We start from the raw sequence: 23,771 nt of genomic DNA on the forward strand, positions 1-23,771 counted from the left end.
TTTGAAGCTTTACTCAGAGTTGAAAACTAATAATTTAATTTCCAATTTACTGTATTCCTGGGATGTTGGCGTTTACACATTCTGCAGTGATGTGCTGTTCATCTTATTGCATTTCTTAGCTAACTCCCATATGGGAAACGATTTAGTTATTCTTAACCATGTGTTACATATGTCTATAGCCCACTGTCTATTTACAGCAGGACAAGTATTCCTGAATGGATGCGGCTGCAGATTTAGCACAATTGCTTCTGATTGGGTTGTATCTGGAGCTAATTCAATGGGCAGTCTCTCTTTTGTATCAGTGTACACTTATAGAAATTATACATGTAATTTTTTTTCACACACAATCTGCTCATCTCCTCAAAAGGAGCACTCAATTGGCGTTTAAACACAGCAGGCCAACACCCCAATAAACTGCAATCACAATTAATATGTTTATATGGATGTGATCTGTACTGCTTCACTCCTATGGTATCTTGCTGGGGAATAGTACTTAATTGGAATTGCATTAAAAAAAAAATAACTGAAGATTTAATTGTGCAAATCGAGCATGGATGTGAGAACATCATTTGGGACACGTTCAAAGAGACATATAACAACAAATGCAGCGTATCAGGAACATGATGGGCTCCAGAGATACATGTGTACATGTGTGCACGTACCCGTGTGTGTGTGTGTGTGGACAAAATGCAACTCATGTAGGCCCTGTTGAAATGTTGGATAGCTCCGAGTAGGGGCACTGATAGAAACATAGAAAATAGAAGCAGAGTAGGCCATTCGACCCTTGTCCACCATTCATTTGATCATGGCTGATATCAAATTTAATATCCAGATCCCACCTTCCCCCCTTATCCCTTTAGTCTCAAGAGCTATATCTAATTTCTTCTCGAAATCACACAACGTTTTGGCCTCAACTACTTTCTGTGGTAGTGAATTCCACACATTCAACACTCTCTGGGTGAAGAAATTTCTCCTCACCTCAGTCCTAAAAGGTTTACCTCTTATCCTCAAACGATGACCCCTAGTTCTGGACTCCCCCCCCCCCCCCCCCCCCCCCCAACCTCCCCACCCCCACCCATCATTGGGAACATTCTTTCTGAATCCACTATGTCTGATCCTGTTAGAATTGTATATGTTTCTATGAGATTCCCTCTCATTCTTTTAAACTCCAGTAAATATAATCCTAACTGATTTAATCTCTCCTCATATGACAAACCTGCCATCCCAGGAATCAGCCTGGTAAACCTTTGCTGCATTCCCTCTATAGTAAGAACATCCTTCCTCAGTTAAGGACACCAAAACTGCAAACAATATTCCACATCAACACCCTATACAATTGCAGTAAAACATCTTGATTACTATACTCAAATCCTCTCGCTCTTAAGGCCAACATACCATTTGCCATGAGACATATTAACAGTCACAAGGAATTGAACAGGGATGATGTGATGGAACTTTTTCTTTATATATGTTTTGCATTGGGAGAGGGATGGAAGACAAACATGCGATTAGTCCATCACATTGTCAGTCTGCACAGGCTGATCCCAGAATGTCTGCACAGTCACAACAGGCAGGTCAATTAGTAACTCTGGCTGGAATTCATGCCTACAACACATTATTTAAGAATGAAAAATGAAATTGAAACTAAGCAGCAGTATGTTTGCAAATAGGAGTGCGCTGATTTGGAAGGACATTTCCCACTGTGGGTGATGAAGAAAATAGGAATATACTTTGCAAAAACAAGGCAAGCTTTCTCACCTGCGACATCAGTTCTAGATTTTTCCTGCATATTCCCCCTGAGCAGAACTGGGATCCTAGGTCAGCAGCATTTCAGAAGAGAGGAGGTGGGAGACTGCACCAAAACAGTGAAGTAACAGAATTATAGGGATAGGAGTGCACACTGCCAGTATTATGTAACAGAAGGTTTTACTACAACCTCCTGTTTTCAGTGGTGGTGGAATTTGGGTTGGTTATTGATGCTGCACATGAGTTTGGGAATGTACTGTGCTCCGGGCTCCCTGCTGTGTCTGTGCTTTTTGGTGACAGAAACTGCTGGTCCCTCTGAGCCAGCGATGCAGAGATACACTGGGGTGACTTTCCCCTGTGAGGATTCATTTATCCTCTGCTCTACAATTCATTGCTAGCAATACTTGTCGTCAATTGTGGTGCTGTGGAAACTGGTCCGTTTTATATTTCAAGACAGTTTTGACAAAAACTGGCCCATTTTACCACCTTTTTTAATACAGAGGTTTGCATGTGACAGCAAGTGATGAACCAGCACTTTAAGTAGCTTGTAATTTCCTCAGAATTCTTGAAACAACTACTGCACAAGAGTGACACCAGTGCTGATTTTTAAGCAAGGAAACTTGAACGTGATACACTGGGGCATTAATGTGGTTGAATTTCCTCAGCTGGAGTTTGGAGTCTGCCCCACAGCCACGGCACACTTGCATGCTTCTCCAAACTGGTTGAAAGCCACTGGTCTAAACAACATTCAACATAAGTTTAACAGAACATTTCTGCTTTTGTGATCCAGAAATAAACCTCATTGCTTTGTTTGCATTTTAATGGCCTTGCTGACCTGTTCTGCTACTTTTTATTGATTTCTGAATTTGTATCCATGGATATTCTTATTCCCATTTAGATTAATTTTCCAAGGAGCATGTCACCTTCTTTGTTCTCCTATCTTTTGACCCTTAAGATTATATGATCTGTGCTCACCTAAAAAGGGACTGCAATTTTGGGTGTTTCAGAGACTGCTCATACTATGAAAAATATATTTGCATTGCACGTTTTATCTATACCTTACCTTTTGCCTTAATCATGAAAAAAGCAACATTTATTTGACGGTAGAAGTTCTCCACTGTGTTTGTACTAGTTTCCAAAATTACAACTTGATAATACGACTATTTGAAACATTGTGCTCATGAATATACCTCTGGTTTTAAATCTCTGTGCACAATTCCACAATCATGCATATAACGAACAGCAGACACAAGCATGCCCATAATTCTGCTGGTTTCAGATTCACTAAAGTGCTTCCTTTTTTTAATGTGTTCGAGCAGTTCACCTCCTTTCAACAACTCCATAACCATGTACGTATGCAACTGGGGGAAGAACAAAACTGAATCATTGAGCAGAAGTCAATAATGGCATCACACACATCAGATATAAAGGGCTGAATTTGTAGGGCCCGACAGGGGCAAGCATAGTGGCAGCTGGTGTGCAAGTTCACACCAGTGGCCGGTGTGCCAGTTTCCCTGCACCATCCCATGCTAGGGCCATTTTCTGGGGTGAGTAGCAGTGCAGCAACTTCAAGTAGTAGATAACCAATTCAGCTTGTTAATGCCTTATTTCAGTCAGCCTTCTGGTCCTCAGGTGTATTGGAGAAAAGTATAACTGTCTGAAGACAATCTCATGACAGTAGATCGGGAGGTGTTTCAGGCTTCTCTGCCTGCCAGGCTTCAGCCAGAAGCCAGCCCCTGGAGGCCTGGCTGCTGAATATAGTTTCTTTCTTAAAGTTAACAAAGTTGGAGAGAGGACACCTCCATCTTGGGGTGCCCTCTCTCTCATTAACCTGGAAAAAGCAAGCTTCTATTTCTTCAATGCCAGTGGACCTCCTATTGGTCCTCCAGCTTATAGAGCTCGCTCGCTGTTCTTAATTAGGTGGTGAAATCATCCTCTGGCTATCAATTGGTCAACTCAGGGAAAACTACTGCCTGTTGATTGTTCGCCAAACAGTGTGGGCTTCTGACTGCTATTTGACCCCGGTGGCAGAGTCCTGAAGCCCACAGGGAAAATCCTGCTTAAAATTTTGCTTATTAATTCTTTTTACTGGTTTTAAGCATAGAATTTACAAACATATGAAGTTAATAAGAAACGGAACTATTTCATACAGGGCAATTTTAAATATCGAAATAAATGTGATTAATTGTATCGGGAAATATGGAGTAATCGCAAATAAGTGTTGTAACAGTTGGCCAAATTCACATGGCACCTGCTATAGATGCTAACAATATACTTGGCAACAATTCTGTGACCCTTTACCTAATTCTAAAAGGCATAGCTTTAGGAATTTGTGGATTGCAAAGCAAGCGCTTCCCACAAAAATGGTCTCAAATTCCCGTGCTCAAATAAGGCAATTTAAACAAGATTTTCTTTTTAATGACAACTACATTTTTAAAACAGATCAAAACATTTGTAAACAAATATTTGTAAACAGAACTTTGGTAATATCAAAGCCAACAATTCCTAGGTTTTTGAAAGAGAATATGGTTTGAGAGAGAAATTGTTAGAGCGAACAAATGGCAAACCCAAAATGACATGCATTAAAAAAAATTCAAATCAGAGTAAGATTGTAATGGTTAACAAGTTCGTATGTTGTTTCTCTTCAGACTGTTGAGGTTTTAGATTTATTTGGATCTGTCATATTTTTATTGTACCTGATCATGATAAACTTCATATAGTTTCACAATGTTAGGATGGGCCCCCAAGAGTTTCAATGCTGCAATCTCCCTTTGTGTACAGGCTTCCATTCTAAAAAGAAACATGAAATGTTAGGGGGATTCATATTTTCCAATTGCATGGAAGACACGTCACAACATAAATTATTGTTCAGAAACAGAAACAGTTCCAAGCATTCTGTATGGCCTTATTTAAGTTAAGATTAATTATTTATAACCCTCAATATTGAATATCAGGCCCCATTAAGGGCATCACAGCCAAGCTGGAGCCCAATTTTGTCCTTACTTGATATCCACAACACATGCATACTTTCAGTAGGTATGTCACAGGATAGTGAATAAGAGCAAGATTCCTATCTGATTTGTGCTCACTAACCCAGCCCTCTGAGGCCACTGATCGTTTGCATGTTGGATACCTGGATAAGAGTGGATAATTCTGCAAAGAGCGAAGATTGAATCTGAGACTGTCATCAGTACTCTCTGTGTATTTAAACACTGAATCATCAGTGGAGTTTGACCTGTATATTTACATCTGTTATTTTGAAAATGAATGTAATATAAAAACAAAGTGATAAAATAATTAAAAACTTGAATTAATTTTAAATCAATCTTAATTAGCTGCCTGATGAAGTGATCTTTTTGATAAACCCATCAGTTATTACCGTCTACTGATGATTTTGACACAGTATTCCTGCCCAGTCCTTTTATGTCGACACTTCCTACAAACAGAAAAGCTTCCTTCACCAAGTGGCTTCTCTTTCATGTTCAATTCATAGTTCTGGTAAAAGAGGGAATCCTAGAGGTACACAAATTAAAATTCAAGTTTGTCCATGTGACAAAATAGCTACAGAATGAAACTGTGAACTATTTAGTTGTTAGGTATGGTTAGTAACCAAACTTAAAAGCACATTATTACCGCTATAAATATAATCTGTAGAGCTTTTCAATATGTTAGTAATTATTTTATACTTTTTAACTTATTTGATCAATTATATAAATTTGTAATGATTACCAAAGGAATCTTATACCAAAGGAATAAGTGCAAAATAAAATGGAATGTCCTAGAGACATTGTAAGCACTCCAACCTTTGTCATAGCACTTCGTGCAACAGTGCTGTTGTCTGGTCGTTCCATGGCCATCTGCAGGTCATAGTTGCATGCATGATTCATTATGGCATTTCGATTAAACAGAATAGAAGGTGCAACAAATGAGTAACCCTGTGAGCAAAAGGAAGAACAGCAACTTAATTTAGATCTCTAAAACAATAGAGTGTGCCCTATGTTATTATTGTCAGGTGAAATAATAAACATCTAATAAAATAATGAGAACATTTCTTATTGCTTGCAAACGCTTCCAAACTCATTTTGAAGGCATTTATAATGTCAAGGATACAGAACAATTAAAGGAACAGAATTTTATTTAATTTGCTTGTAACAGGATTATTTAACAAAATCAGTTCTGCTTCAATATGTTTGCCAGACCAGCTGAGATTTTTGAGTTAAGTCATTAGATGAGTTTTGCACAGAAAATTAAATAAGAGAGCATACGTTTTCAAACAAGCTACTGAAGTTGAAAGATTTAGATCAACATCACCACCTATAAAATTCTCACTATCCTTACCAATTTCATTACTTAATTGTATTGTGTATTGGATAGCACAGGGCACAGTGGTTAGCACTGCTGCCTCACAGCACCAGGAGCCTGGATTCGATTCCCGGCTTGAGTCACTGTCTGTGCGGAGTCCGCATGTTCTCCCCGTGTCTGCGTGGGTTTCCTCTGGGTGCTCCGGTTTCCTCCCAGTCTGAAAGATGTGCTAGTTAGGTGCACTGGCCATGCTAAATTCTCCCTCAGTGAACCCGAACAGGCGCCAGAGTGTGGCGACTAGGGGATTTTCACAGTAACTTCATTGCAGTGTGAATGTAAGCCTACTTGTGACAGTAACAAAATAAACTTTACTTTAAAAGTATCTTGGGTCAGCTCAGAGCATGAATGAAAATGAAGACAATCAAAGAGTCACAAACTGAGGTAGTGAAACCAAGAAACATCAGCAGGGTTCAGGGAATGTTGCTCCTAAATTCTAATTCGGCTTCAATTCCTTCAAGCTCTAAGTTCTCTTCTTTATGGACCATAATTGTATGGTGAAAGTAACCCACAATGTTGCTCTGAATCACAAATCCTAACTTTTGGTAATGAAATTCATGTAATTCAACAAACAGATCACGAATTTGTTCTTAGCCAGGTTTCCATAACTGAAAGTTAGGAGTGATATTCTTTGAAAGATGGCTAAGGTTCACTTTTCTTTGGCCAGAAATTTTAGTGTAATAATCTTGTCGAGACCAGTCTTCCTTCACCAACACCCTTTATTTACAATGTGCATAAAAGTACCATTCCTGTAGCTACGGTGTACATGTCAAGCCTCGGAGTCCTTCGACTGCTGGCCTGAGTAGAGCCAGCATGTTTTAAACCCCCTGCAGCTCTTTCCCTATTGGGCGAGCCTCCACTCACTTAAAAGGGGAGCTCGCATTCTACAAGGCCCACGGGGAAATCTATTAATGATCCCATACGACAATCATAACAACCCTCCCCCCTCGAGTTCGTTTCTTACCCAGCACTACCCCCCGGGGAGGGCTTTTTCTGCTGCTGGGCGATCATCCTGGGGTCATTTTGAGGCAGGACAGAAAATGGGGGTGTGAAGTGGATTGGAGACCTTCGCTTCTGAAGGGAACACCATGAAGTCATTGACGCCGGCTGATCCTGAGATTTGCTTCAGCTGGGGCACCAGTCTCTTCCGCTTCCATGCCGGAATCAGTGGCCTCATCACCTGAAGGAGTAGGTGTAGTAGGGTTGACTTCTAGTCGTGGCTTCATGCTGGCAGTGATCACCCCCATAGCTAGCAATGAGGCCTGCACTAGTGTGGACTCCCTACTCTTGAGATGATCCAGGTACTTCCTCAGAACTTTGCCCTGCACTTGGATCTTATAAGACATGGGCCCTGTCTTTTCCGTAATGATGTGGAGGACCCAACTGTGACTGTCCCGAAGTTCCTCACATGCACCGGGGTCGCCAGTTTTGAACATTCTTTCTGTCCTTACAGAATCATAGTTCTTCTTCTGATTCTCTTGCTGGGACTCAACCCTCCTTGCTAGGTTTGAGACAGTAGCTGAAGCTTCTGCCCTATTAACAATTCCAATAGAGCAATTCCTGTCGTGGTGTGAGGGGGTAGTCCTATAGTCAAATAATGATCACACCAATTTGGTTTATATGGATGCTGCAGGTTGCTTCTTCATGCCGAGCTTAAACTCTGCACCACCCTTCAGCCAACCCCCTCAACACCAACATTCAAATGTGTTTGATTCCATTGGAAACCATGAAGGTCTGAAACTCGGTGCTCGTTATGCAGTGCCATTGTCAGAAACCAGAACATCAGGTATCCCGTGCATGCAGAAACTGTGTTGTAGTTTCTCAGTGGTAATGTGAGATGTGGTGGAGCTGATGCGATGCATCTCCAACCATTTGGAGTTCACACCAACCATAATTAAGAATATGGAACTCATAAAAGATCTGGTGAAGTCCACATGCATTCGCACACAGCACCTACCAGGCCACTCCCATGGTTAGAGGAAGGCCGAGAGGGAAGTGGGGAGCTTCTGGTTCTCCTAGCGTGACTCATACTGTCTAACCAAGTTGGTAATGACTACATCAAGACTGGGCCACTATACATAGCTCCTGGCTAGCATTTTCATTTTTGAAATCCTAGGGTGAACATGGTATAATTTCATAAGTTCTGGAAGACGCCCTGGGTAAGGGACAACTATGTGGACCCCAGAGGATGATACCATCCTCAACACTGAGCTCGTCTTTCCTCATCAGATAGTGTTTCATTTCATCTGAGGGCTGTCCTCTGAATGTTTTCATTTAGATAGGGCTGGCCTTGCAGACACCAGCAGGGTGTCCAAAAGATTGAGGGTCATCATGAACTCTTCCACAGCTGGTAACAAAGCCGAGTTTATGGGCAAAAGCAGACGACTCAGGTCTCAGAGCGATGCTCTAGGAGGTATTCATAAGCTGCCAGTAACAAGGCCCAAAACTGTATCTAGGCAGAGGCAATGGCAGAGGCGGAGACTTGTCTTCTTTAAAATGTCCCAGCAATGGTTTATGATCAGTTACTCCGATTAAGCGTCTACTGTAGACACAAATTTTAACGCCAAAGCCAAATGCCAACTCCTCTATCTCGAGTTGGGAATCCTTCCATTCAGCATACGAGGGTTCTAGATGCGTATGCAATAGGCTTCTCTATTCCATCTTTCCTGTGGTGTGCCAGTACTGCCCCAACCCTGCAATATTATCCATAATTGATACTGCCAACTCTACTCCTTTCCTCGACACCTTGGGCACAATTTTCTGGCACTTCCCACTGGCAGCCACAACCAAGGGAAGGTGGGGTGCAGGGAGAGGGGTTGCTGCAATTTCAATCCTTGTATCCAGGAATATTTAGTCCTCAGTTATCACCACAGCATCATTATTCCCACTTGACCATCTCAGTCACCAACCTTATTTACCACTCTCCATGCACGGAGTTTTCCATTGCCATTTTGGAGGAAAAAACAGAAAGTAGCTCGCCACCATCAGCGAGATATCTTGCCATGTTTTTAGACACTTAGGAAAAAAATGATTTGCATGCATTTCATCTGGAGTTTTTCAGTTGAGGGTGGGGGAGGGGAAACGGGACCTGGCATGAGAAGCAGTGGCAACGCTGGTAAGTGCAAGCTCACTAGATAGATAAGAGGACAAGAATCCAGCGCAGAAAGAATATGAATGACTTCCTTTGTGCAGCCAGGGTGAATCATACCTCACTCTTCCACTGGAAGCTCATTCACTGCCACCTCAAGGGGCCCCATCATTCACCCTCTCTCATGCTTCCTTATCTCTTCTGATGGTTCTCTCCTCATCATATCCAGGCTCCCACTCATCAACCACAAATGCGGGCATCCTTTCCATCTGACCTGGCATGTGTCCTGTTTATATTCTCCCCATCTGTCTCTTTGCAGGACAAGCTGGCTCACAATAGAAAAGAGAGAACACAGGCACATGGAGGTTTTGGCATCTGCAGAGATGGGTCTGTCCATGTATCACCGCCCTGAGATTACCCTGGACAGTGGGAGTTCACAAGCTACCTTAGCCTGGCAGGGAGTCAGATATTCACAGTAGAGCGTTGAGGACTGATGCACTGTCTTCACTGAGCTATCATCATCCTCATGCATCGTATGGACCATGGGCAACCATACCCTTCCCATGGCAGAAGAAAAATCAAGGCTGTGATTGCACTGTTACCACACAGTGTAGGAAGGGCCATGCCCCATGGTGTGATCTCAGTGCCCACCCTAGTCCTGGTCATCATTTAAGCGAGAAGCTATCAGGCCATCCCGAGCTCTCCTCTGCATTTGGGCCCTCGCCATTGCCCAATGGCCTTCCTCTGTGCTCTCCTCGACATCCTCATCAAAGGAATGTGCCACTCATCCATCTCCTCCTCTGTCAGCTTCTTGCTCCATTGCAGCACCAGGTTGTGGACAATGTAACGCACAATGATGTGCAAAACCTTCTGAGGGCTATACTGGAGTGTTCTACTGGACTGATCCAGGTACCAGAACCACATCGTGAGGATGCCAATCGTCTGCTCTACCAATGCAGAAGTAGTGTCAGTTGTCAGGGACAAAGGAGGGGAATTATGCTTAGAACCCAAGGGAATAGGGGAGATCCTAAATGAATACTTTGCATCGGTATTCACAAAGGAGAGGGACTTGTTGACTGGGAGTGTCTCAGAGGGAGGTGTTGACCCGTTAGAGAGAATCTCCATTACAAGGGAGGAAGTGTTAGGTTTTTTAGGTAACATTAAAACTGACAAATCCCCAGGGCATGATGGCATCTATCCTAGACTGCTCAGGGAGACAAGAGATGTAATTGCTGGGCCTCTGACGGAAATCTTTGCCTCTTCATTGGACACAGGCGAGGTCCCTGAGGATTGGAGGATAGCGAATGTGGTACCGTTATTTAAGAAGGGTAGCAGGGATAACTCGGGTAATTATAGGCCAGTGAGCTTGACGTCCGTGGTAGGGAAGTTGTTGGAGAGGATTCTTAGAGACAGGATGTATGCGCATTTAGAACAGAACAATCTCATTAGTGACAGACAGCATGGTTTTGTAAGAGGGAGGTCGTGCCTTACAAATTTGGTGGAGTTTTTTTGAGGAAGTGACAAAAATGGTTGACGAAGGAAGGGCCGTGGATGTCGTCTATATGGTTTTCAGTAAGGCATTTGACAAAGTCCCTCATGGCAGGTTGGTTAAGAAGGTTAAGGCTCATGGGATACAAGGAGAGGTGGCTAGATGGGTAGAGAACTGGCTTGGCCACAGGAGACAGAGGGTAGCAGTCAAAGGGTCTTTTTCCGGCTGGAGGTCTGTGACCAGTGGTGTTCCGCAGGGCTCTGTGCTGGGACCTCTGCTATTTGTGATATATATAAATGATTTGGAAGAAGGTGTAACTGGCGTTATCAGCAAGTTTGCGGATGACACGAAGATGGCTGGACTTGCGGATAGCGATGAACATTGTCGGACAATACAGCAGGATATAGATAGGCTGGAAAATTTCCGGAGAAATGGCAGATGGAATTTAATCCAGATAAATGCGATGTGATGCATTTTGGAAGAACTAATGTAGGGGGGAGTTATACAATAAATGGCAGAGCCATCAAGAGTATAGAAACACAGAGGGACCTAGGTGTGCAAGTCCACAAATCCTTGAAGGTGGCAGCACAGGTGAAGGTGGTGAAGAAGGCATATGGTATGTTTGCCTTTATAGGACGGGGTATAGAGTATAAAAGTTGGAGTCTGATGTTGCACCTGTATAGAACACTGTTAGGCCACATTTGGAGTACTGCGTCCAGTTCTGGTCGCCGCACTACCAGAAGGACGTGGAGGCTTTAGAGAGAGTGCAGGGAAGGTTTACCAGGATGTTGCCTGGTATGGAGAGATTGGGTAACCTGGGCTTGTTCTCCCTGGAAAGATGGAGAATGAGGGGAGACCTAATAGAGGTGTACAAAATTATGAAGGGTATAGATAGGGTGAACAGTGGGAAGCTTTTTCCCAGGTCGGAGGTGATGATCACGAGGGGTCACGGGCTCAAGGTGAGAGGGGCGAGGTATAACTCAGATATCAGAGGGACGTTTTTTACACAGGGTGGTGGGGGCCTGGAATGCGCTGCCAAGTAGGGTGGTGGAGGCAGACACGCTGGCATCGTTTAAGACTTACCTGGATAGTCACATGAGCAATCTGGGATACAAACGAATGGTCTAGTTGGACCAATGAGCGGCACAGGCTTGGAGGGCCGAAGGGCCTGTTTCCTGTGCTGTACTGTTCTTTGTTAGTGGCTTGAGCCTCATTGTAACAAGTCTCTGCTGCATTCTGAGGCTTCCACACAGGTGTCTTCAGCTACATCCTGAGGGGGTATCCCTTGTCCCCAAGGAGTCAATCTTGTAGCCGCTGAGCTTCTTCAAATACTTCCAGAGCTGAGAGCAGTCAAGGATGTAGGTATTTTGGACATTCTGGGAACCTGGCACACACCTGCAAGATGTGCTTGGCATGGTTGCAGACCACCTGGGCATTCAGGGAGTGGAGGCCCTTGCAGTTTATGAAGGGGACAACCTGATGGCGTGTGGAATGGAGAGCCATATGCATGCAGTCTATGGCTCCCTGGACTTGTGGAAAGCCAGCTTTGCAGGTGAACTCCATGGCTCTGGGTTCGTTGGTTAGCCTGGTCCCGGTCAAAATTAATGTAGTTATGCACCCTCACGGAGAGGGCATTGGTGACCACTCTGATGTACTTGCGGCAGAGGCCTAGGAGAGGCCACGAAGATCATTGATGGAGCTCTGAAAGGAGCCACTAGCATAGAAATTTAGGATGGTTTCACCTTCAGGGTGACAGGCAGTGGGTGGGATTCGTGGTCCTGTGGCGCCAACTCATGAAGAACCTGGCAGAGGTGAGTGACAGTGTCCTTGGATATCTGGAGTTTCCTGATGCACTGGTTCTCGCTCCTCTCCGGGTGTGTCATCTACCCTGAAAATAATTGCCTTTTGACACCAATAGCACTCAGGGTTACAATATTGCCAAAAAGGAGAGACCTAGAGAAAAAACAATTTCAAAACAATTTCCAAATTATTGGGGTTAGATTCCGTAACCTTAATGATCCTTTTGGTGGCCTCTAAATCATTTGTCATAACTTACACTTGTTACCAGGTCATCATTATTTTTCAGCTCCGATGAAAAGTCAGACCTGAAAAGTGAGACCTGAAACAGCAACTCTGTTTCTTTCTCTACAGTTGCTGTCAGACTATTTGAGTACTTGCAGCATTTTGTTATTTCAGATTTCCAGCAATTGCAGTTATGCGAATAATGATACAAATTGGCAAGTCAATTTTCTGGTTGATTACTAAGTAGACAATCATAAATTCTATCCTATATCTATTCTACAATTCCATTATCTATTTATTGCTTTATCAAAAAACAGGCTTTATTTGACGTCTGCAAATACTTTTAATTGTTATTGCTGCAGATGTAGAATATTTTGACAAACCTTAAATAGATCTGTATGTTGAGGGAGGGCAGCAGGAGAATAGGCTGGATCCATTCTTGTAAACTCCTCTGCAAAGTTGCTGACATCTAGTTCATTTCGGATAACTGGTTTGACCGGAGGTTTAATTGCCTTGTTTGCTAAATCTTTCCAGTTTAGACCCTGAAGATACATTTGGGAACATGTATTTAGAGGAAGTCTATAAGTAACCATTCCAAATTAAATTTAGGCCGAGTTGAAAGTACAAGATTTTGAACATGAAATATGAAAAACAGGCTTTTAGCAACTAATATTTATAACTATGTTGTTACAGTGCTCACTTACAAACTGTAAGGTGGTATTAGCTTTATTCTCCAAGTGATTTTGGTACAGTACTTACTCCAATACCTCCCATACAACTACTAATTCTTTGATAGGAACTGTGAGGAGTAGCAATGTAACGTTATATATTTTTATGTTTTTGTGCTGATTTATGGTTCTGTAACTATTGACAATATGGAAGACAGCTATGAGTTACAATTTAGATTAATGCTTCTGTTTCCCAACATTTTTAAAAACAAGCAATCTCTAAAATAGACACAAAGGTTTAATTGTACATGACTAGTTACAAAACTTACTCTATGAGCAATACCTACCACATAAAAACATTAAAAACTTCAGAGTTATTGATGTTTTCTGGCAGAGTTTGTTGGACAGCAGCATGGGTCACAGAACTAGACTAATAATGTTAGTGGATCTATCTGAAAGCTGAGCTCCGACTTTATACTCCATAATCCTCAATGAAAACTTTGTTCATACCCAATATTGTCCAATATGTTCGCCCAAACTACCTGTAGCCAATTAATTTCAGCTATGATTAGTAATTATAGTGAATAATAGTCACGACTGTTGAGCATCTGATCTGAATACTCATATTCATGATGTATGTATGTGCACTTATCTTTTCGTGCATTTGTTGGTAAAATGCCAAGATGAAAAGCAGTGTGCAAGTGAACTTTAATCATTGTGTGTAATTATCTTCCTTCCTTGGCAACTGCTTGTTCATTATCTGCTAAAATAGATTGCAACTTCAGCACCATGGAAACACCAACAATAGACAGGGATCCCCATTACATAATATAAATAAATGTGTCCAATAGGATACGCAAATTTTGGTTTATGGTGCAGCAATAATTTAAATGTGGAAACAAAGATGCAAACAATACGAATAGAAAAAAAACATTTTCATTGAGGCAGCATTTTTCCCAAAGCTTGTTCTTCAAAAATGTTAATATATAACAGGTGTGTTGATAAAGAGATTCCACTTTACATATTTATTCTGTTTCAGATGCAATTCAATTAATTCTAATGACTTTAGAAATTAATTATTTTGATTATTTTCTAAAGCAGCCAGTTATCAGACTTACAATGAGTCAATACATACTACATCACAAACTACTGCACAAACACCAATGTTTATATAAGATACACTATGTTCATACAAGAAATTGAAACCTGCAGCAGCATTTGGACACAAAGCCAAAAGTAAGACATTACAAACTAAAGAAAAGTTTGCAAAGCAGAAAAGAATAATTCAAGTTCAAATTCAGTTACCTTTTTTAATATTCAGATTCACTATTTCCTACAATATGATTATTTATGATGAAATAGATATTTGTTTTAATCTCCAAAGGAAACTTTTACTCAAGGGTTTACATGAAACAAATGATGATAGAAGTGTTCTGTGGTGTTAAATCTTCTGGGTTAGCATCAGTGCTAAGCTAAAACCCCATAATTTAAAGTCATACTCATAGAAGAGGATACTTTATTCAATTCTATCGAAAAGAATCTTTGGACATAACAGTTGTTAAATTAAGTGAGTGGGCAAGAGTCTGGCAGATGGAGTACAATGTTGATAAATGTGAGGTCATCCATTTTGGTAGGAATAACAGCAAAATGGGCTATTATTTAAATGGTAAAAAATTGCAGCATGCTGCTGTGCAGAGGGACCTGGGTGTCCTTGTGCAAGAGTCACAAGGAGTTGGTTTGCAGGTGCAGCAGGTAATTATGAAGGCAAATGGAATTCTGTCCTTCATTGCTAGAGGGATGGAATTTAAAAACAGCGAGGCTACGTATAAGGTGCTGGTGAGCCACACCTGGAGTACAGTTTACAGTTCTGGTCTCCCTACTTGAGAAAGGATATACTGGTACTGGAGGGGGTGCAGAGGAGATTCATTAGATTGATTCCAGAGTTGAGAGGGTTGGCTTATGAGGAGAGACTGAGTAAACTGGGGCTATACTCATTGGAATTCAGAAGAATGAGGGGAGATCTGATAGAAACATATAAGATTATGAAGGGAATAGATAAGATATAAGCAGGGAAGTTGTTTCCACTGGCAGGTGAAATTAGAACTAAGGGGCATGGCCTCAAAATAAGGGGAGCAGATTTTGGACTGAGTTGAGGAGGAAATTCTTCACACAAACAGTTGTGAATCTGTAGAATTCCCTGCCCAGTGAAGCAGTTGAGGCTACCTCATTGAATGTTTTTAAGGCAAGGATAGATAAATTTTTGAACAGCAAAGGAATTAAGGGCTATGGTGAGTGGAGATGAGTCCATGGAAAGATCAGCCATGATCTTATTGAATGGCGGAGCAGGCTCGAGGTGCCAGATGGCCTACTCCTGCTCCTAGTTCTTATATTCTTATTATGTCAATTTTCCTTGTCTAGTTATTACTAGACAATCACTTCTATTTATGACTTGAGTAATTTGAGTGATACAGCACCTGGAAAAAGGCATGAGATTTTATCTCTTCAGTTCCAGTTGGCCCTGAACCAAGTCGTTCTTTGGGATCTTTCATCAACAGTTTCTGCATTAAGCTCTTGGCAGTGGGCTGAAGCTCCACAGAGAACGGAGGGTCATTTCTTAAGATTCGCCTAAGAAAGAATACAATTATTATTTCAAGAATTGTGTTCAACAGACATTTCCTCAATGAACAAGAATGGAACATATGCAATATTTAGAATAGAAATTTAGTCACATCAAGCTAATATAATTTGCATAAAGAAAAACAATCTGATATTTTAAGGATAAACTTGCTACCACTGATAATGAACGCTATTAGTTCCTCCAAATTTGCTTGAAGCCATGCATAGCATTGTATTTCATAATAACAGTTTTTTAGTTCATGGAAGTAAAGATTCCTTCCCAATTTGAGCCTTAAAAAAGTTGGGTGCCCAGCTGCTAGTGAATGATTAAAAACAGTACTGTCAAATGTTTGGATACTGTAATTTCATGTGACTTTTCCTCCTCTCTCCCTTTCAATGTGGGAAGGTGCCTTCACATTCACCACTTCCCGATGGGGGGGGGCATTACTAAAATTTGTAACTCAGCAGTATGGAAATCATTGAAACTGATGTTCCCATACTTGTGCACAGCATGGACTTTTAAATAAAATTGAATTTAAACATCTATGAAAATGAATGTAACTCAATTCAAAATTTGATCTTTCTGATCCTCAGTTTTTATTTTTGTGAAAATATTTAAAAGAACTTTAAGCAGTTGGTAAAACGCATGTGAATTTATTTATTTATAGTATAGAAAATGTTTGTTTGTATTTAGTGATATAACTCAAACATCAATGTAATGCAAACTGCTATAGATTCGGTGTTCACGACCAAATTCTAGTAATACCATCAGATAAATGGGGTAACTTCTGAGTTTAAATAAAAAATAAACCTATTACCAAAAATTAATTCAGAATGGTGCAAATTTGTATGCAGTTACATACAGTGAATAAAGATCCAAAGCTATTTGCAGCAGGAAGGGCTGTGGTGTGTTATCTCCACTGCGAGCTCATGTGGAAATAAGTATAGAATATCCTGCTGTAATCTCACATCCTGTGTGAACAAACCAACTTGCTGCAACCCTCTCCGCCTGAAACCTTTAGCTGTTTGTACAGTGTAAATGGAATTGACATTGTTTCTGGGACATTAGGGTTGGAGTTCTCCAATCTTGCCCGCAGCTGGGATTCTTTGGTCCCGCTCTAGTGAATGGAGATTTGGCTGAGCATCAAATTCTCCGTTCTTGCAGGCAATGGGGTGCGCAAGACTGGAGAATTCTGATCTAGGCTTCAGCTGTGGTTTTTGACAGGAAACAGTTGGTTACCTAAATTGGCAATCCTACCTGAGTGACAATTAACTCTACAAGAATTTCAAAACATTGGTAGCTAAATTTCAAAGAACAAAGAACAAAACAGCACAGGAACACGCCCTTCGGCCCTCTAAGCCCACGCCGCTCCCTGGTCCAAACAGACCATTCTTTTGTATCCCTCCATTCCCACTCCGTTCATGTGGCTATCTAGATAAGTCTTAAACGTTCCCAGTGTGTCCGCCTCCACCACCTTGCCCGGCAGCGCATTCCAGGCCCCCACCACCCTCTGTGTAAAATACGTCCTTCTGATATCCGTGTTAAACCTCCCCCCCTTCACCTTGAACCTATGACCCCTCGTGAACGTCACCACCGACCTGGGAAAAAGCTTCCCACTGTTCACCCTTTCATAATTTTATACACCTCTATTAGGTCACCCCTCATCCTCCGTCTTTCCAGTGAGAACAACCCCAGTTTACCCAATCTCTCCTCATAACTAAGCCCTTCCATACCAGGCAGCATCCTGGTAAACCTCCTCTGCACTCTCTCTAAAACCTCCACGTCCTTCTGGTAGTGGGGCGACCAGAACTGGGCGCAGTATTCCAAATGCGGTCGAACCAACTTTCTATACAACCGCAACATCAGACCCCAACTTTTATACTCTATGCCCCGTCCTATAAAGGCAAGCATGCCATATGCCTTTTTCACTACCTTCTCCGCCTGTGCCATCACCTTCAAGGATCTGTGGACTTGCACACCCAGGTCCCTCTGCGTATCTACACCCTTTATGGTTCTGCCATTTATCGTATAGCTCCTCCCTACGTTAGTTCTACCAAAATGCATCACTTCGCATTTATCTGGATTGAACTCCATCTGCCATTTCTTTGCCCAAATTTCAGACCATAACAGAACGCTTTTTATAAGGATTTCATTAGCATATTTTTAAAGTTCACCCGAAATAAAAAAATAAAATTCTTTGCTCTTCTTGAGGCATTATATGGTTTGACCATTAAAACTGTCAATTCAAACACAGAGGACAGAAGCATGTATTACAACCTCAGTAATCACAAATTAAAAATGCCTGATTTTGGATTATTGTTTTCTTAGTGGTGGTGCTAGTATTTATCTTAATTCAGAAAGGGTACTTGTGACTGTAGCACTAATAGTGGTCATGCAACATTATGTAACTTAGATTGCCCTTCCTTCTTAAATGTGGAAATGTTGAAAAATCAGATTGTAACATTTGACAAAGAAATCAAATGTAAAAAAAAAGTTTTATTCAATAAATTGTACATCAGAGCCACTTCTCATTGTGTTCAACATTATTTCTGTAGAATAAAAAAAACATTATCAATGTCACCTTGAGATTTCTGACTGCGAATTTTTTGCGCCATCCACGGTGAAAGGTGAAGCTCCCGTCAACAGCTCGTACACAAGGACCCCAAGACTCCACCAATCAACTGCCTGTTGAGAAGCAATTACATAACCTGCATCAGTTCTGGCTCAGTGGTTGCATTCTCATCCGAGTCCAATGTTGTGGGTTCAAGCCCCACTATATATTTCAGAATATAAATAAAGCAGACACTCCAGTACAGTACTGAGGGAGAGCTGCATTGATGCAGGTATTACCTTTCAGATGAGGCATTAAATTAAGGCTTCATTCACCCTCTCAGGTGGAGGTAAATGATTCCAGGCTGAAATGGCAGGGAGGTCTGCTTGCTGTCCTGATCAATATTTCCCTTAATCTACATTTTTTAAAAATGTAATTATTGTGCTGCTCTACGTGGAGCTTGCTGTGTGCAAGCTGGCTGCCAACATCGCCTCGAATAAAACAGTGACTACACAAAGTGCTTTGGGATGTCCTGAGGAAGTGAAAGGTACTAATATAAAAACTAATTATTTCTTGAAGATATTTCAAATTACTAGAAAACTATTTTAATGTTTCTCAAAACTTAATGTGATAATCTAAGAGGTGTTAAGTAAAATTAAGCTTTTTTCTGCTTAAAACCTAGAACGCACAGTTTCCAGGAAGTTAGGAAGAGAAAAATCACACATGGATATATGACATGGGTCTTTATTTGGCACATGACATGCATTTCCATCAGTGATCCCAGGCGTGGGCTCAGCATTTCAATATGCAAATGACACAGAAGTGATGTTGTCGTTAAAACTTTCCAGAGTGTTCTCCTGGAATTCCACTGAGCAGACAACTGCCTCAAAGTTGAGCCAAACAAATCAGGCATTAGAGGTTGTGGGTTTGCGCTTTCAGATTGAAGAAAAAAAAAGAGGCAGCCAATCACTTGACTCCAATAAGCAAGTTGTAAAATATTAATCAGTCTTACAACGCTATATACAATAGAGGACATGGTTGCTGTTCCTGGGAAAAGCTAGCATGTCAAAAATGGCAGAAGTTAGCACTGCTACAAGACACACAGTAACATGGAATATTCTTTCCTCATTTAAGGTGATCAATGAATCCTAGTTAGTAATCCAGTTCCTTGCACTGGCCTTACCAGCAACCTTGTCCCAAGTCTTTTGCTCTGAAACCAAGTTTGATGCTGAAATAGAGCATATCAAAGAAATCCTGCGGGATAATGGCTACCTTGATTAGATCATTTTGCGCTGTATATCATTTATAACCATAGAATCACTACAATGCAGGAGAAGGCCCCAATCCCTGTAACCCACGCATCTACCATGGCCAATCTACCAAATCTATACATCTTTGGACACTAAGGGACAAATTTAACATGGCCAATCCACCTAACCTGCACAGCTTTGGACTGTGGGAGGAAACCGGAGCATCCAGAGGAAACCCACACAGACACAGGGAGAATGTGCAAACTCCACACAGTCACCTAAGGCCGGAATCGAACCTGGGTCCCTGTCTATGAGGCAGCAGTGTTAACCGCTATGCCACCTTCATATGTCCTTTATTCTCTAAAGTACCTGTTTTAATAATGTTATCCTTCATTGTACTAATTTCTGGTATGTTGTCACTTTTTTAATGCAATACATTAGTTATTATGACAATGGCCCAGAATTGACGAGAATGCTCACCTGGCACTGCCTGCTGGGCACCCAGGCAGTGTCCACAGGCACCGTAATTGTTCCTGGGGCAGTGCCAAGGGCGAAGAGCCAGAGTGGGGTGGAGCCATGACAGAGGAGCTGCGCAGGGGTGGGAGGAAGGGAAGTTTGTTGTATAGACGAGTTTAGCAAGAACTAGTTGCTTAAATGGTATTTGTAGACATTGGAAGTAGATAGCGGTGGGGGTGGGGGTGGGGGGGGGGGGGGGAATGATAGTGTGAAGTTGGTGGTCTGAAAAAATTGCATTTTCAATTTCATTTGTACCAAATAATGATGTTACCATTTATTTACCTTATCATGGCCACAACTTCCTCCTTGAATAATCTCTGGTGCCATATATTCAATGGTACCACAGAATGAATACGTTCTTTCATTCTATACAAGAGGAAATAAGCAAAATTTTATTAGTTTATTAGTATATTAGTTTAAACTAATATAAGTGTATACATATATTTACTAAGGTTTTGAAGCTTACAATCATGTCTAGCTCGATCAGTTAGGAAATATTAATAATCAATATATCAATAAAAAATAAAACTTCCTCAATGAACAAGCAAAAAAGAATTACCTCAAAAGTGACAAACTCCTTGCTGAGTCCAAAGTCTGTCAAAACGACATGACCATCACCATCCAATAAAATATTTTCAAGCTTGATATCTCGATATATGATGCCAAGCTACCAATGAAAGATATTAGTAGATAGTTTAATTTATATACAACAATTATTTAGGAAAATTAATGAATTAATTAATGATGTCCAACATGGATTTTGACCACCCTCAGTTAAAACATGTCATGGCACAATAGATACAATAATGTTGGCATTTCTGTTTTGCTCTGTGCAGACTGGAATCTTTATCATGCTTACCTTATGAAGGTGCTCCAGTGCTAGCACAATCTCTCCTGCATAGATTCGAACTTCTTCTTCTGTGAAATGTTCCCTTTGGTATAGATGTGTAAACAACTCACCACCATTTACATAGTCTACAGAAAAAATTCAGACAACAGTTATAATGCATCAAGACTTTGATTAAATTATGATGCAATATAACTTCATCAATATCTCAACAGGCAATAGGACTCATTGCGAAAATAATGACTGCGATAAATGCTCTTAATACGGACACAAATTTTCACAACAATCTCACAACTGCAGATATATGAGCCACTACGATTCATAATGGGCTGCAATTATGACAAGAAGTTCCGATACCATAGATAGATACACACATATTTGTGTAACAACCCACTACAGTAGCATGTATCAAAATAGTTCAGATTATAGCTTAGACAGAATCCATTTCAATTTACTGTAATGCATGCCATTTGGAGTTTTAAAATTATTTTTCACCTCTTTACATAATAACATGTAACAATGAAACATCAACTATTATATAAAACTCGTGTGCAGTATATAGCATTTCAACCAACTAATCACTGGCATTAATTTCTCATATATGCTGTGAAACCTGCTTGTGTATGGCCTCCTTAGCTTGTCCAAGTGGCCATCTTTTATGCATGAGTTTAGATAGTGAGCTTTCTGGCTATTTTATCACAGGTAGCATCACATCCTAAGTACAATCTGTCGTCATCTATGTACTGTTCTGCAGGGATCCGTCTTTATTACTCAATGAGACCAGTAACACAAGGATGTAAAGACCAATTGCAGCACAGGGATGTAGAGACCGATTGCAACACAGGGATGTAGAGACCGATTGTAACACAGGGATGTAGAGACCGATTGTAACACAGGGATGTAGAGACCGATTGTAACACAGGGATGTAGAGACCGATTGCAGCACAGGGATGTAGAGACCGATTGCAGCACAGGGATGTAGAGACCGATTGTAACACAGAGATGTAGAGACCGATTGCAGTACAGGGATGGAGTGAATGATTACAGCACAGGGATGTAGAGACCGATTCCAACACAGAGATGGAGTGAATGATTGCAGCACAGGGATGTAGAGACTGATTGTAGCACAGGGATGTAGAGACCGATTGCAGCACAGGGATGTAGAGACCGATTGCAGCACAGGGATGTAGAGACCGATTGCAGCACAGGGATGTAGAGACCGATTGCAGCACAGGGATGTAGAGACCGATTGCAGCACAGGGATGTAGAGACCGATTGCAGCACAGGGATGTAGAGACCGATTGCAGCACAGGAACTGTTTTGTTTCCGGTGCTAACAACACACAGGACGTGAATCTGGGATTTTTGGTTTGTACTGTTTAAGACTTCACTTGTACAGCATCATTTTTTTTTAATTCCAATTCAATCAAATCAAGTCCAATTCAGAGTCTCAACAAGTTGAGTCACTCCTGATCCAAGCTGACAAGACAGGCCTCTCACCTACTGTCTTGGCTTGATCTACATGATCCAAGCTGATTGGAGTAGGCATTGCACCTCCTCCAAGGCTTGATCTCATTTGCATCTTAGCCAAAAGGCCGAGATGCCGCTTTTAAAAATTGCTTCAAATGAAGCTAAAATGTAACCTAATGACTTCAACCAAGCACAGCATGTCGATACTACACTTGATCTTAGCCAAAAGTGCAATATTAGGGGAATATCCAGTTCTTTGAACTTGCACTTCTTAATTTTGCTAGGTATCCAATTGTCAATCTTGCAATGCACAATATTCACAAAAATAACAAAGAACAAAGAAAAGTACAGCACAGGAACAGGCCTGTTTACAAAATAGACTATTTATGAAGTAGCATAAAATGAAATGATCTGATAAAGATCTTGTGTGTGCACACTGCAACATTTTACCATTGTAATTTGAACATGATCATATTCTAGTATGACAATAGAAACCACATTTATGTAAACTTATTACATTGAGGTATTTGAGGTCTCTTAATAATGGAGGCACTGCAGTGCTACGACTAGCAAAGAAATTTACAGTGTAACAAAAGTACGTACATAAGCAATTTCCAGTATAAATTCCAATGTCCACGTTTATTATGGAAATTTAAAAAGAACAGAATGCATTACTTTAAAAGCATCCTGTCCAATTAATCCTCATCTTCCAAATCCACTTGACTTAAAAACAACACTTTGTCTTGAATCACTTTGTGCCATGTCATGGGAGATAAATTAATAAAAAGCTTTTCGTTACCTCTACAACGCTCCAACACAAATGATATTTTGGATTGCCACCATGAATGCCATTTCTGGATTGATGTTAGTAGCTTCTTTGCCTGTACTGGATCGTTTCTGCATTTTTTTCTTCTTATTCCCTAACTTCTACTTGTTAGTATGCTGATGACCCTAACAGGTTAATGCTCACCCTTTTTTTCCCCCGGAGAAGAGCCCCAACCTGTTCAGCTTTTCCAGATAATATACTCTTTTATTACTGGGCATCATACTGGAAAATCTTTCCTGCATTTGCTACAGTACTTCTACATCCTTTTTGTAATTTAGCAACCAGAACTGTGCACACGACTTTACATGTGATCTAACCAAGGT

At 41.1% G+C, this 23,771-nt stretch overlaps 1 protein-coding gene across 1 annotated transcript in view; it reads right to left on the reverse strand.

The window, feature by feature from the left end:
• Positions 1 to 23,771, reverse strand: part of LOC144504504 (ribosomal protein S6 kinase alpha-5-like) — an 88,820-nt gene that overhangs the window by 12,367 nt on the left and 52,682 nt on the right. Inside the window, exons 4-13 of the mRNA XM_078229877.1 lie at positions 21,166 to 21,281; positions 20,866 to 20,973; positions 20,589 to 20,672; positions 18,571 to 18,674; positions 15,847 to 15,997; positions 13,088 to 13,246; positions 5,550 to 5,681; positions 5,126 to 5,259; positions 4,443 to 4,536; positions 2,937 to 3,107 (exon numbers count right to left, since the gene is read on the reverse strand). Of these exons, the coding sequence (XP_078086003.1) occupies positions 2,937 to 3,107; positions 4,443 to 4,536; positions 5,126 to 5,259; positions 5,550 to 5,681; positions 13,088 to 13,246; positions 15,847 to 15,997; positions 18,571 to 18,674; positions 20,589 to 20,672; positions 20,866 to 20,973; positions 21,166 to 21,281 (1,253 nt within the window). The remainder of the gene's footprint in view (positions 1 to 2,936; positions 3,108 to 4,442; positions 4,537 to 5,125; positions 5,260 to 5,549; positions 5,682 to 13,087; positions 13,247 to 15,846; positions 15,998 to 18,570; positions 18,675 to 20,588; positions 20,673 to 20,865; positions 20,974 to 21,165; positions 21,282 to 23,771) is intronic.

The sequence above is a fragment of the Mustelus asterias genome, chromosome 15, assembly GCF_964213995.1.
Source record: "Mustelus asterias chromosome 15, sMusAst1.hap1.1, whole genome shotgun sequence".
NCBI classification, from domain to species: Eukaryota; Metazoa; Chordata; class Chondrichthyes; order Carcharhiniformes; family Triakidae; genus Mustelus; species Mustelus asterias.